Source organism: Emydura macquarii, unplaced genomic scaffold (genome assembly GCF_026122565.2).
Source record: "Emydura macquarii macquarii isolate MOO-44397 ecotype Brisbane River unplaced genomic scaffold, CSIRO-AGI_Emac_v2 contig_320, whole genome shotgun sequence".
Lineage (NCBI taxonomy): Eukaryota > Metazoa > Chordata > Testudines > Chelidae > Emydura > Emydura macquarii.
Window position 1 is genome coordinate 7,457,943 of NW_027130457.1, and position 12,776 is coordinate 7,470,718.

The following is a 12,776-nucleotide window of genomic DNA, read 5'->3' on the forward strand; positions in this document are numbered from 1 at the left end:
CTTCCAGCCAAAAGGAGACAAATAGTGCTAGTATTTCACTTGAACAACATTGTGAAGTAGTTTGAGTCAGGAGACTTGAAACCAGGAACCCCAGACATCTGATCCCAAATCTGACAAAGACGCTGACTGTGTCTTTAAGGAAACCCTTCAATTTATCTGTTTCCATGTCAAATCTCTAAAATAGGGAAAACGCCACCACCTTCCCCCCCAGGTGTGGTGTGGATTAAAACTCATTAAACACTTTGAAGATAAAAAGCATGATATGGGGGGTAACACGCTAATTATTTATGGTGATAGGATTTTAATCAAGCTATGATCAGAAGTGATTTCTTACATGAGAGGATACATACACATGACACTTTCCCTGGGCAAACTGAAAATCCAAATTAATTAGTTACATGATTTTGATCTCAAACTTGGAGGAAAGAAAAAAAAGGTCAAGAGGGGCAGATGAGGATTTAAGATGTAGCTGAATTACCACAAAGACAAAGACTAATAACAAAGGAATATTTAGGAGGAAACCCTACATGAATGTTATTAATAACATGTGAATAAGCATTTTACAAACATACTTTGTTTTTTTGTTTCCTGCTCAATACAGGAAAGAAAAAAATCACTGACTGTACTGCAATTTGGTTATGGTCAGTTTCATTTTGCTGCCATCGTTTCCAAGACAGCATGGGAAGTTCTAAATAAAATTTTAATAATACCAACATTTCTGCTAATATCAGTTTTATAAACTTGATCCCAAAAACTATTTAACTCTGCCACTTGAGTCAAAGGTAATTTTATAATAAAATACCACAAATCCCTTTACTATTCTGCAAAGAAGGCAAGTCTTCAATAGTTCTTATACCTGCTCTGATGTTTTATAGAAGGCAACAGAAGCATTCACAAGTTTGAGCCGGTCCTCCATCTTGAGCATTAGCTGTTGCCAATGAGAAGCAACTTTCTCAGCGCAGTCCCTGATCATGTCCATATCATAATGATTAGCCTGCAACATCGCCTCTGCTTTCTGCTGCACCTGCAGTGCACTTTGATGTGTTTTCTGATAAGAAGTTGAAATAAATATTTAATTGCATAACATTTAAATGCATTTGCTTTAAATCCTTGTTTTATTTTCTTATTTGCAATGATATTTTTCTAAACACATACATCAGACACAAGAAATAAAGGGCTAGCAGTCAGTAGCAGCATAATTTTTTCTAGGCAAACAAATCTGATGTAAATTCAACAGAGATTTATCATCCATCGACAGAGACCATCAGTCTACATGCATAGCGATTGCACAGCAATAGAGAATTCAGTGCACACCAAGTTACAGTTCATAACCTGATTATAATTATGGCTTCCAGGTTTGTTTTCTCTTTGGAGTAGAAAGGTGGATAAGTTGGAATGTTCTGGGACTTGTGACACCCCAAGGGGAGAACAGGGGACTAAACATCAAAGAATAAGTAATTGAATCAATTGATTGCATACAATACTACTGTACGATAAAAGTGTATTGAGTAAGGTCTCTTATGAAAGCTGGTGCCACAGTGGTGATTACCATCATTGTGAACGTATGTATTAACTATATATGAGAAATTAGGAATATTAATTGACATTACGCTTTAAAGTCTGTGACCAAACAAAGGGAGAAACAGATTTTCTCACAGAAAGGAGGGAAGGCAGCCCCTCTACCTATCTCCAATGTAAATTAAGCACTGTGGAATCAATACACTGGAAGTCCCTTTTACCTACGAATCAAGAGGGAGATGGGAAGAACAGGATAAGTCTGAACACCAGGGTTCATCTTGAGTCTGGAGACAAAACAGAGAGTTTTGGGAAACATAAGGGAAAGCAGAAAGCCATTTCATTTTTGCGTCTATCTCTAAGGGGATGATAGGATACAGCACCTTTTGAACCTATGAAAATTGGGTTCCCTGGTCTCGAGGTCTAGGGATGCTGGTAACATGATGTACGAAATAAAATTGCTTAAACAACTGTTGTAAATTGCTAGAATTAACTTTTAGTCACTAGAAAGAGTGCTTTGTTTATTTCTAACTTTTCCTCTCTCTTTCATTCTTACTTGTAATCACTTAATCCTAGGTTCTTTGATAATAAACTTATTCTTGTTTTATTAGAAAACCATCTCAAGTGTGGGCCTTCAGCCAACTACCAGGCTGTTGTGTGTTGTCTCTTTGGACACAGCAAACTTGGTAACTTCTGTGAGGGTCCAGCGAGAGGGACTGGACATTGCCCGGGCAACTTGGGACTGGAAGGGCTGTTGGTGTCACCCTGCAACGAGTAACCTGACTGGCTGGAGCCAGGTTGGGGCCAATGTGCAGTGAGCAGGTTGCTGGTGTCAGGGATCTGAGCCAAAGCTGCACAGCACAGAGGCACCCAGGGTTACAGGGCAGGCAATGACACAATCTCTTATTGATCTGGGTGAAGCCCCAAACCATCACAGCTTGATTATTGGACATCAGCATTATTCTCTTCATACAAGCTTTCTTACAGTCCACTTCACACTTATGTGATGTGAAAATGGAAAGAACAAGTATCCAGGGGGATGTGAAATGAGCCTACTAATTGATTATTCATTAATGATAATACTTAACATTTGGTGCCCCATGAAAACATACACCTGTTTGAGATCTAGGTGTAATCTGGAAGCCCTATGTATAAGACGTTTGATTATATCCAAGTGCACTATGGTCCAGAAAATACTCAAATTGAAATTCATAATCATTTATCCTAAAGTGATAAATGCCCATACCTCATGAGTGTTATACTCAAGAGGTACTAAAGCTTCCAAAAGGGAGGACACACACAATGCAAACTGTAAACAGAGATGGGAAACACACAATTCCACAAAAATGCAGCAAAACAGCAGGCATTTACTATAAAACGGAGTATTTCTGAAAACAAAAAAAGCTACCCAACCACCAGAGACATGATTTAGTGTTCAGCAAAAGTAAAATACTGAAAATAAACCCTTTACATGCTATTACCCTCCCACACGTCCCATAATGGTGCATTAAAATTGGTCTTTAATTGTTTGTCCTATTTTATACTGAAAGTGTAGACAGGATTAACACTAATGTATTAAGGTGAGCTCAGTTCGCAAGCAAGGCCTTGTAAAGATCAGATTCAAGTACTAACAAAACCTATTAATTTACACAAACAATACAGTGAAGTTATGAGACCATGTTAGGAAAAGTTTCATCTTAATTGTAATGATGCAATTTGTGTATATTCACCTTTGTAACCAATTTACCATCTATTATATTAGCGTAGCCTTAAATCCTAAAACCCCACAGCCTCCTATTGTAAAAAACTGTTTGCAATAGTCTTCGGTTTGAGTAAATCTGTCTCAGCCATGTGTAAATACACAAATTAAATATTTATTTAAAGTGAACTACCACAGCCCTTGACTTATTAAAAGCAATGCACTGACACAGTGCAGAGTCATGACTGTCAGAATCCCTGCGATACAAAACTCCCTTTCCTACTAACGATCCTCATCTACCTGTCATAAATGGATTCCATCTGTTCACCCCAAATGTACAAACTCACATTATTAACCTATTCGTTGTTGCCCAAGCGGTGAGAGACCTACCTAGAAGGCACATATAGATTTAATCTATTCCTAATGTTGCTTTTTAAGAATTGCCATGTGTGGAGTCTCCCGTCGATGACGATGAATGAGTTGCATCAGTAACTCTTTGTGACTAAGAGTATCTGTGTACAGTTGTGTGAAATAAGGCCAATCCTTGATCTGCAGATGCGGCCACAGGTACTGCAGATAAAACCTGCAGTTCATAGAATTGCTGGGATAGCCTCTCTCTCTTTTCCCTCCCTTATGTTTGCTTGTTTGATTTCAAAAATTTTGATAGCTAAGTGACAGTGCTGCCTCCAACTGGCCCTTCGAGGGCCAAGTCCTCCCAGCTGTTGGTATCGATGTTGCAGGCCTGAAGGTTTTGTTTCAGGGTGTCCTGGTATCTCAAATGTGGCCTTCCCTGTGATTTTTGTTCATTTTTCAATTGTAAAACACAGCTTTAATGATTGCCATGAACTATTTCAGAAGAGCCCATTTATTGGAGAATGGTATGAACAGCAGTTTTTATACCTCTATAGCATGCTGGAACTGCTCATGTTCCCGTTGCAACTGTTCTGCCTCCTGCAGGGAGCTAGCCGTGATAAGCCCAGCATTTAGCATAGACTCCCCATTTCGGATCCAGCCCAGCACCTGAAACAGAACACAAGACAGCACAGTTTAAAAGTCTTCCTCTGATCTGATTATTACACATAAGTAAGTTATTTGTAAGTAACACTACTTAAGGAAGCAAGACTTGTTCCACAACATAATGCCCTTGCCAGTGCCTAGAAACTAATACTAGGTGAAGTTATGGCTATGATTTACAACAGTCAACACATTAATTTAGCTCTCTAGATGTCACATTTCACATCAAGAAATTGAACGTGAGTATAAGACTTAGTAACTGTACATTCATGACTATATATACATACAAACACTAACATAATTGTCCACCGTATTTTTAAAAAATTCTTGGTTGTCAGTAAATTCACACTGACCGTCACGGGCGGAAAGAAGGAACTGGGGGCCATGGGGTCAGCAGTGCCCTATATACCGAGATATGAGTGCGGTACTCCAGGGGGCGCAGGAGCCGACCCGCGGGGGTTGCTAGGGGCATAAAAGCTTCCGGAGACTCGTGCACGGGGCGCGCACTCACCTATATTGGAATGCATATGAGCAATCACTCGAAGAGAGAACTGTACATTCATGACTATATATACATACAAACAGTAACATAACTGTCCACTGTATTTTTAAAAAATTCTTGGTTGTCAGTAAATTCAGACTTGAGCTAGCCTTATCTCATCTATTAAGCCTGCTATTGGGGAATAAAACAGTAAGAAGAACATATTGAGGCAATCTATGGGGCTAATGTTAATGCATGTTTTGGGCTACTCTCTCCCCTTTTTGCCTTTTGAATGCTCATGGGTGAGTAGTTCTGCATCCCCACCAAGTGTGAACACCACTTTCTGACGCTCAAAAGAATACAACTGTTCAATCCCATTTGGCTTCCAGGGCAGTACAAATGTGGCAGCACCCATAAACAGCAGCAGCAGGTTTAAAATACAAACAAATCAAGTAAGTGGCTAGAGTGTTGCATAACTGCAGCAACTCAGAGTTCAAACTACCTTTCCAGCAGGGGGAACTATGCCAAGCGTGGTTCTCCCTCTGACAGCTCAGGAAGTTGACACATGCATGCATACACACTTATGTTCTGTTTATATTAAGGCTCTCAAACAATTAAAAAAATAATCACAACTGCAAGATGAAAACAGTCGCAATTAATCGCTGTTTTAATCACATTAGAATACCAATTTAAATGTATTGTAAATATTTTTGGATGTTTTTCTACATTTTCAAATATATTGATTTCAATCACAACACAGAAAACAAATTGGACAGTGCTCACTATCTGCACTGTCAAAAATATAAACAAAAGAAATACTGATTTTCGTTTCACCTCATACAGGTACCGTGGTGCAATCTCTATTGTGAAAGTGCAATTTACAAAGATAGAATTATTTTTGTTTTACATAATTGCACTCAAACAATATTCCATTCAATATTCTTGAATATTCCATTTTTTCACATTATCCAAGAAACACTCTGCACGTTTCAGCATAATGTCTCTCTTCAGTACGTGTTACTGTTAAAGTAAACGAATGAAGTGTCCGTGCAGCATCAATCAGATGTGCTGCGACTCCAAGATAGTTCTCGTTGCTCAAGGATGTCCAGTGATCACCAGTCAAGGCAACAGCTAGTGAATTTTTCAGACGCTCCAATTTTTGTAGTCTTCTCGTTGTGATCTAGGTCACGTATTCGTAATTCAATAGTTCCTCGGGAAGACAAGTGTATGATTGATTGGAAGACGCAATATGAACATCATCTCTTAGCCCTCTGTCATTTACAATATTGACTAGCCTGCAGTCCATAGCCATGAACTTTGCAATAGCATTGGTTAAGTTATTGTACTGTGTTTGATCCATGGGATGGTAGTGATCCTGAAACTCTGTAAGCACACTATGCCTGGTCTACACTTACCTGGAGATTCAGCGGCAGTCGACGGGAGTTACGCAAACTAAGCAGAGTAGCTTGCATAACTCACGTCGACTGCTGTGCTTCCCTTCTGCACGGTGTCTTCACTGTGCTGCGCCGACGGGAACAGTGTTCCCCTCAACGCAGCGCTACGCTACTTGAGGGGGTGGTTTTACTCAGTCGACTTCCTGATCGATTGAGCGGGTCTACACTGACCGCTCAATCAATCCAGAAAGATCGATCTGGTGGCGGCGACTTTGCCGCCGTCAGTATAGACATGCCCTATGTCACGGTTGGCAGGATTCATTTGCTGTCGGTGGGTTATCTGTAGCACAAGAACTGGATGCGAAAGCATGTTTAGCATGTAGATAGTACTGCAGACTTGAAGTACTTTGATGGTATTGGAACTCAGCCTTGCAATAGTTAAAAAATAGCCTTTTTATTCAGAGAACCATTCTAAATTTAAAAAAAAAAAAAACCTTCCCATTCAAAAGACCTGAACTTTTGCTGCTTTGCTCCATTAGTTTCTTCTGATATTTAATCAGTCCAAATAATGAGAAAACAGTAGAAGTGTGCCAGCGTCCGCCAAGTGATGAAGTACAGTAAGTGAAGAGAGTCAAAACAGATATTTCGTGTGCAATTAATGCTCATTACTAAATAATGCATTAATTTATTTTGCATTCATTGCTTGTGTTAACTGCGATTAACTGACAACTGTAAAAAAATAATTCTACATTGGTAAATTGCACTTTCACAATAAAGAGATTGTACTACAGTACCTGTATGAGGTGAATTGAAAATCAGTATTTCTTTTATTTTTTTACAGTGCAAATATTTCTAATAAAAATAATATAAAATGACCACTCTACACATTGTATTCTGTGCTGTGTAACTGAAATCAGTATATTTGAAAATGTAGAAAAATATGCAAAAATATTTATAATAAATTTAAATTGGTATTCTATTATTGTTTGACAGTGTGATTAAAACTGAGATTAATCAAAACTATTTTTTTATCTAGTTAATTTCTTTTGCGTTAATCACTTCAGTTAACGTGATTGACAGTCTTAGTTTATATTACATGTCACTTCTCCCACCCACACAGTCAAAAATGTCAACATATTTATATGATTGCATGACAATATCTAGTTCTACAGTGAATCACTTAAAGGTGGAGTTGTCATGATATGTCAAAAGTACTTCAGTGAAAGGAAACCAGAAGTTAAGTTAAAAAAAAATTAAAACATTTTATATAGCCATGAAAGTGAGAAGGGTTAACGTAGAAAAATATGGAAATGCAGAGTTAAGGTATCTCAAACAACTTCAACTCCCTTTTCATGTTCCATGTGTACTCTACTGTAAGGTATCTGTGCTTACAACAAGTTACACGGCTCCAGTAACTGACCTTCAGTGTTGCAGGTTTTGACAAGAATATCTTAAATTAAGGTATTTTGGTGGTTCACTTATAGATCTTAACAAGTCTGCAGTTGTGCGGTATATGAAGCAAGAAGTATTATCATAATAGGAAGAGTATATGGGGCCACAGAGATTCTAATCAACATACATTAGATGAGTTAAAATGGTGGTGAACCCCCCAACATTTGTCAGAAACCAACTTGCCAGGAAGATTGGAGTCAAAATTGTATAGGTCTCGAAGACAGAAAGTTAGTACTGTTTTACTGTCCAGTTAAGTGCCAAGGAAGATGGATCTGTTCATGTACATAGGACAACTGTTAGTACGCAGAGCGTAAAACAGCAAACAAATTGTGTTGGTCAATGTTGTCAATGTTTAACTCTATGTGGGCATCACCAACTCTCAGCTATTTTTAACAGTTCTCAATAACACAGTTTCTAAGCATGGAGGATGGTAATTTAGATTCACAAAACTTCTTTCAAGTGCATTTCATATTAGATTATTACTCCTTTCTCCCATCAGAGAAACTGATTGCTTGTTATCTCTCTCATTAATATTTCTCATCTTCTATGAAAGGAAGGCATATGGTTGTCTCATAATGTGCAGCTATGTGTGCACAAATAGCTAAGGTGTAATTCCACACCTTGTCATTTTATAGATTTGAGGTTGATAAATAAAAGACGGTTACTTACCTTGTAACTGTTGTTCTTCAAGATGTGTTGCTCATGTCCATTCCATTGTAGGTGCGTGCGCACCCCGTGCACGGTTACCGGAAATTTTTTCCCCTTAGCAGATCCCATAGGGTCGGCTTCTGTGCCCCCTGGAAACCCGCATGCATGGCACAGTATATGAGGCGTTGCTGGCCCTGCGCCCCCCTAAGTTCCTTATTGCCGTCAACTCTGACAGCAGGGATGGGGGCAGGTCAGGGAATGGACATGAGCGACATCTCGAAGAACAACAGTTACAAGGTAAATAACTGTCTTTTCTTCTTCGAGTGTTTGCTCATGTCCATTCCATTGTAGGTGACTTACAAGCAGTACCTTGGAGGCGAGATCAGAGTTCATAGGTTAGTTCATTGCAACACCGCTCTACAGAATCTGGCATCATCCCTGGCCTATTGCACAGTAGCATAGTAGGATGTAAAGGTATGCAGCAACGACCACATAGCAGCTTTGCATATGTCCGGCATGGGCACCTGCGCTAAGAATGCTGTAGAAGACGCCTGCGCTCTGGTGGAGTGAGCTGTGATGTTGCCCTGTAGCGGAACCTTGGCCTGCTCATAACAGAAGTGTTATGCAGGCGGTTAACCAGAAGGAGATTTGTTGCAACGAGACAGGTAAGCTTTTCATCCTTTCGGCCACCATAATGAACAGCTTTGTGGAATTAAGGAAAGGCTCTGTCCTCTTCTACTAGAAAGCCAGGGCTCTGAGTACATCCAGAGTATGCCATTTCCTTTCCTCCTTTGAAGCATGAGGCTTGGGAAAAACACTGGCAGGAAAATGTCCTTGTTGGTGTGGAATTGTGAAACCACATTGTGCAGGAAGGCCGGGTAAGGCCTCAGCTGGACCTTATCGTTATAAAAATCGTATAGGGCAGCTCCGAGGTGAGAGCCCTGATTTTGGATACCTTCCTAGCCGATGTGATAGCTACTAGGAAGGCCACGTTCGGTGAGAGTAGCAGAAGTGGGCAGGTGTCCATAGGCTCATATGGCGCCCCCGTCAGAAGACCAAATTCAAGTCCCAGGGGGGTACAGGATCCCTGACTTGAGGGTGGAGCTTTTCTATGCCCTTCAGAAATCTCGCCGCCATGGCGTGATTAAAAAATGATCTCCAGTGAATCGGGGGATGCAAGGCTGAGATGGCAGCCAGATGCACCTTTAGCCGGGCAGTAGCTAGACCCTGAAGCTTGAGGTGCAACAGCTATTCCGGGACGTGGTGAGGCATAATCTGTCGTGCTGTGGCCCAGCAAGTGAACCTCTTCCACTTAGCCAAACGTGATGACCTCGTGAAGGACTTCTTGCTACTCATCAGAATGATTTGCACCTGAAACAAGCAGGATTGTTCCTCCAAGCTCAGCCATTCAGCCTCCATGCCGTGAGGTGGAGGGATTCGAGGTCTGGGTGCAGAAGGCACCTCTGGTCCTGGGAAAGTAGGTCATGCCATCTTGGTAGCTCCAGGGGAAGGGCGACTGACAGCTCCAGGAGTGTTGTGAACCAGTGCTGCCTGGGCCATGCGAGTGCAATAAGGATGACCCTCACCTTGTCTTTCTTGATCTTTAATAGAACCTTGTGTATTAACGGAATGAGAGGGAAGGCGTACAGCAGCCACCCTGACCATGGAATGAGGAAGGCAGCTGAAGGTACAAAGGATCTGCTGAGCCAATTCGCTGTGGCATTCTTGATTCCAGGGAGGTGAGAGGCCACCAGGTGAAAATCATGGCCTATCGCCAGATTCCACAGACCCTCCGTCTCCAGACAAAAGGGCTTAGGAATGAGCCCCACCCTGTCTGTTAACATAGTACATTGCAGCGATGTTGTCTATCAGGACCTGAATCACCTTGCCCCTCAAGAAGGAAAGGAACTATGTGCATGCTAACCAGCTCGCTCAGAGCTCCCTGACATTTATGTGGAGCCCTTGGTCCTCTTCCAACCAGGCCCCTGGGTACTGTGACTGGAGCTGATGTGCACCCTCTGCCCAGGTCCGAAGCATCTGACAACAGAGTCACTGAAGGGACTGTCTGCAAAGGGCATTCCCTCCATCACCGTCTGAGGGTCTAACCACCACTCTAGGGAGGCCAGGACCTGTGGGGGCACTGTGACAACCCTGTCCATGGGGTGCCTGCTCGGGGCGTAGCCGAGGCCAGCCACAGCTGAAGCAGTCTGAGGTTCAGGCAGGCATGGCGGAGCACATAGGTGCACGCTGCCATATGGCCCACTAGTTGCAGGCAGACTCGTGCTGTTGTAAGGAGGAAGATCCAGAGGTTCCTGATGAGGCCAGACATGGCCTCGAACCGCCTGCAACAGGAATACTCTGGCCTGCATTGAGTCGAGGATTGCCCCGATAAACTCTATCCTTTGTACAGGCACCAGAATAGACTTCTGCTTGTTTACTAGCAGGCCCAGCCTCTGACACATGGCTTGCACGAGGACCAGGCTGGGATGGGCCTGAGCCCTCGACCTACCTCTGATTAACCATTCATCCAAATATGGGTAGATCTGTACCCATCGATGCCTGAGATATGCAGCTACCACTGCCATGCACTTTGTGAACACCCTCAGTGCTGACGATAGGCCAAACAGGAGGGCTGTAAACTGGTAGTGAGAACCCCCCACCACAAACCTGAGAAACCTTCTGTGACCCAATATCTGAAAATATGCGTTCTTCAAATCAAGGGCAGCATACCAGTCTCATGGATCCAGGGAGGGGATAACAGAGGCCAGGGAAACCATGCGCAATTTTTGCCTTCTGATGTACCTGTTTAGGCCCCACAGGTCCAGGATGGGTCTGAGGCCCCCCTTGGCCTTCGGGATGAGGAAATATGAGGAGTAGAAACTCCGTCCTCTCATGTCCAGTGTACGGTCTCATGTCTCATCTCCTCTACGGCTCCCAGTACGAGAAGATTGCGCACCTCTTGTAAGAGGAGTTGCTCATGAGATGGTTCCCTGAAGAGGGATGGGGACGGGAAAGTGTGGGGAGAAGGAGAGGAAAATTGGAGGGTATAGCCTGTTGCAATGGTGCCCAGGATCCAACGGTCCAATGTTATATGGGCCGAGGCCGGGAGGAAAGGAGTGAGACAGTTTAGGAAGGGTGGGGATGCAGGATCTAGGAGTAAGGCTGGAATACTGTCCTCATGTGCAACATCAAAATGAGTAACACTGACCGCCTGAGCGTCAGGAGGTAGGCTGCAGCGCGGTTGAGGAAGAATGTGGGCCCTGCCTGCGCCACCTAATGTTCCTCTCTCTCTTCTCCTCCTGTATGTTCCGAAACAGTACGCTGGAAACCTGGGCTGCTGCTGCTGGCTCTGCTGGGGTCAAAACCGCCTCCTGGAAGCTTGCTGCATGTACAGACCCAATGACTGCAGTGTTACCTGTGTGTCCTGAAGCCAATGGAGCTTCGCATCCATCTGCTCCGAGGAGAGTGCGACGCCACTTAACGGTAGTTCCTGTATAGACTGCTGCACCTCCTGGAAGAGACTGGACGACTGGAGCCACGAGCAACAGCGCATGGAGATCCCTGAGGCCACTGGACTTGCCGCCAAGTCAGCCACGACTGAGGCAGCCTGTAAGGCCGCCTCTGGCCACTGTCCTGCCCTCCTCCGAAACCATGGAGAAGTCTTGGGCCTGATCCGGAGGTATGGCCTCCCCAAAATCCTTGAGGGAGTCCCACAAGTTATAGTTATACCTCCCTAATAACGCCTGTTGATTGGTGACGTGGAATTGGAGGCTGGTGGTAGAATAAATCTTTCTCCCAAAGAAGTCCAGTTTTTTGCTGTCCTTGTTTTTGGGGGTTGAGCCAGACTGTCCCTGCCTGTCCCTTTCATTTGCCGCCGCCACTACTAGGGAGCTTGGCGCAGGGTGGGTGAACAAATATTCAAACCCTTTCACAGGAACCTAATACTTTTTCTCCGCCCTCTTTGAGGTTGGGGGCAGGGAGGATGGAGTTTGCCAGACACTACTGGCCAACTTTAGGACTCCTTCATGCACCAGGGGAGCCAATGGGCCTGCCACCAGTGCCTCGTCTGGGGAGGAAGAGGATGACTGACCTGGTGCCAGCGGGGCCGGCACTTCTGCTGAGTGCATGGGAGCCCCTGCAGATGTACCCTCCATAGGGTCTGACTCCTCCCCTGACTCGGAGTCATGGGCCTCTGCCTGTGGTGCTAGGGCCTCCCGATTGCTTCCCTGACAAGACAAGGGAGTAGGGTCCCGAGGTCACCTGTATCCCCCAGGGTTACCCTGCCCTTGTCCGTCAGGTTGAGGCAGCTAGATGGGGGGAGCCACTTCCTCCTCTAGAGGCACCAGACACTCCTGCCAGCAACCAGCGTTGCTGGAGCTTGACCATGTCCCCGTATCACTGTACCGAGGGAGGAAGGGGGAGCGGTATCTGCACCGCCTATCCCGATGCTCCCTTGACCGTGTCCCCGTATCACAGTACCAAGGGGAGGAGCGGTATCTGCGCCTCCTATCCCGGTGCTCCCATGACCGACATCTTGGGGATGGGGAGTATGAATCTGGTGACCAGCAGTGCC

At 43.9% G+C, this 12,776-nt stretch overlaps 1 protein-coding gene across 4 annotated transcripts in view; it reads right to left on the minus strand.

The window, feature by feature from the left end:
* Nucleotides 1–12,776, minus strand: part of TRIO (trio Rho guanine nucleotide exchange factor) — a 402,248-nt gene that overhangs the window by 162,975 nt on the left and 226,497 nt on the right. For all 4 annotated transcript variants that reach the window (XM_067569989.1, XM_067569997.1, XM_067570009.1 and 1 more), the window contains 2 exons: nt 4,115–4,234; nt 857–1,048 (listed from right to left, as the gene is read on the minus strand). In XM_067569989.1, coding sequence (XP_067426090.1) covers nt 857–1,048; nt 4,115–4,234 — 312 coding nt within the window. The remainder of the gene's footprint in view (nt 1–856; nt 1,049–4,114; nt 4,235–12,776) is intronic.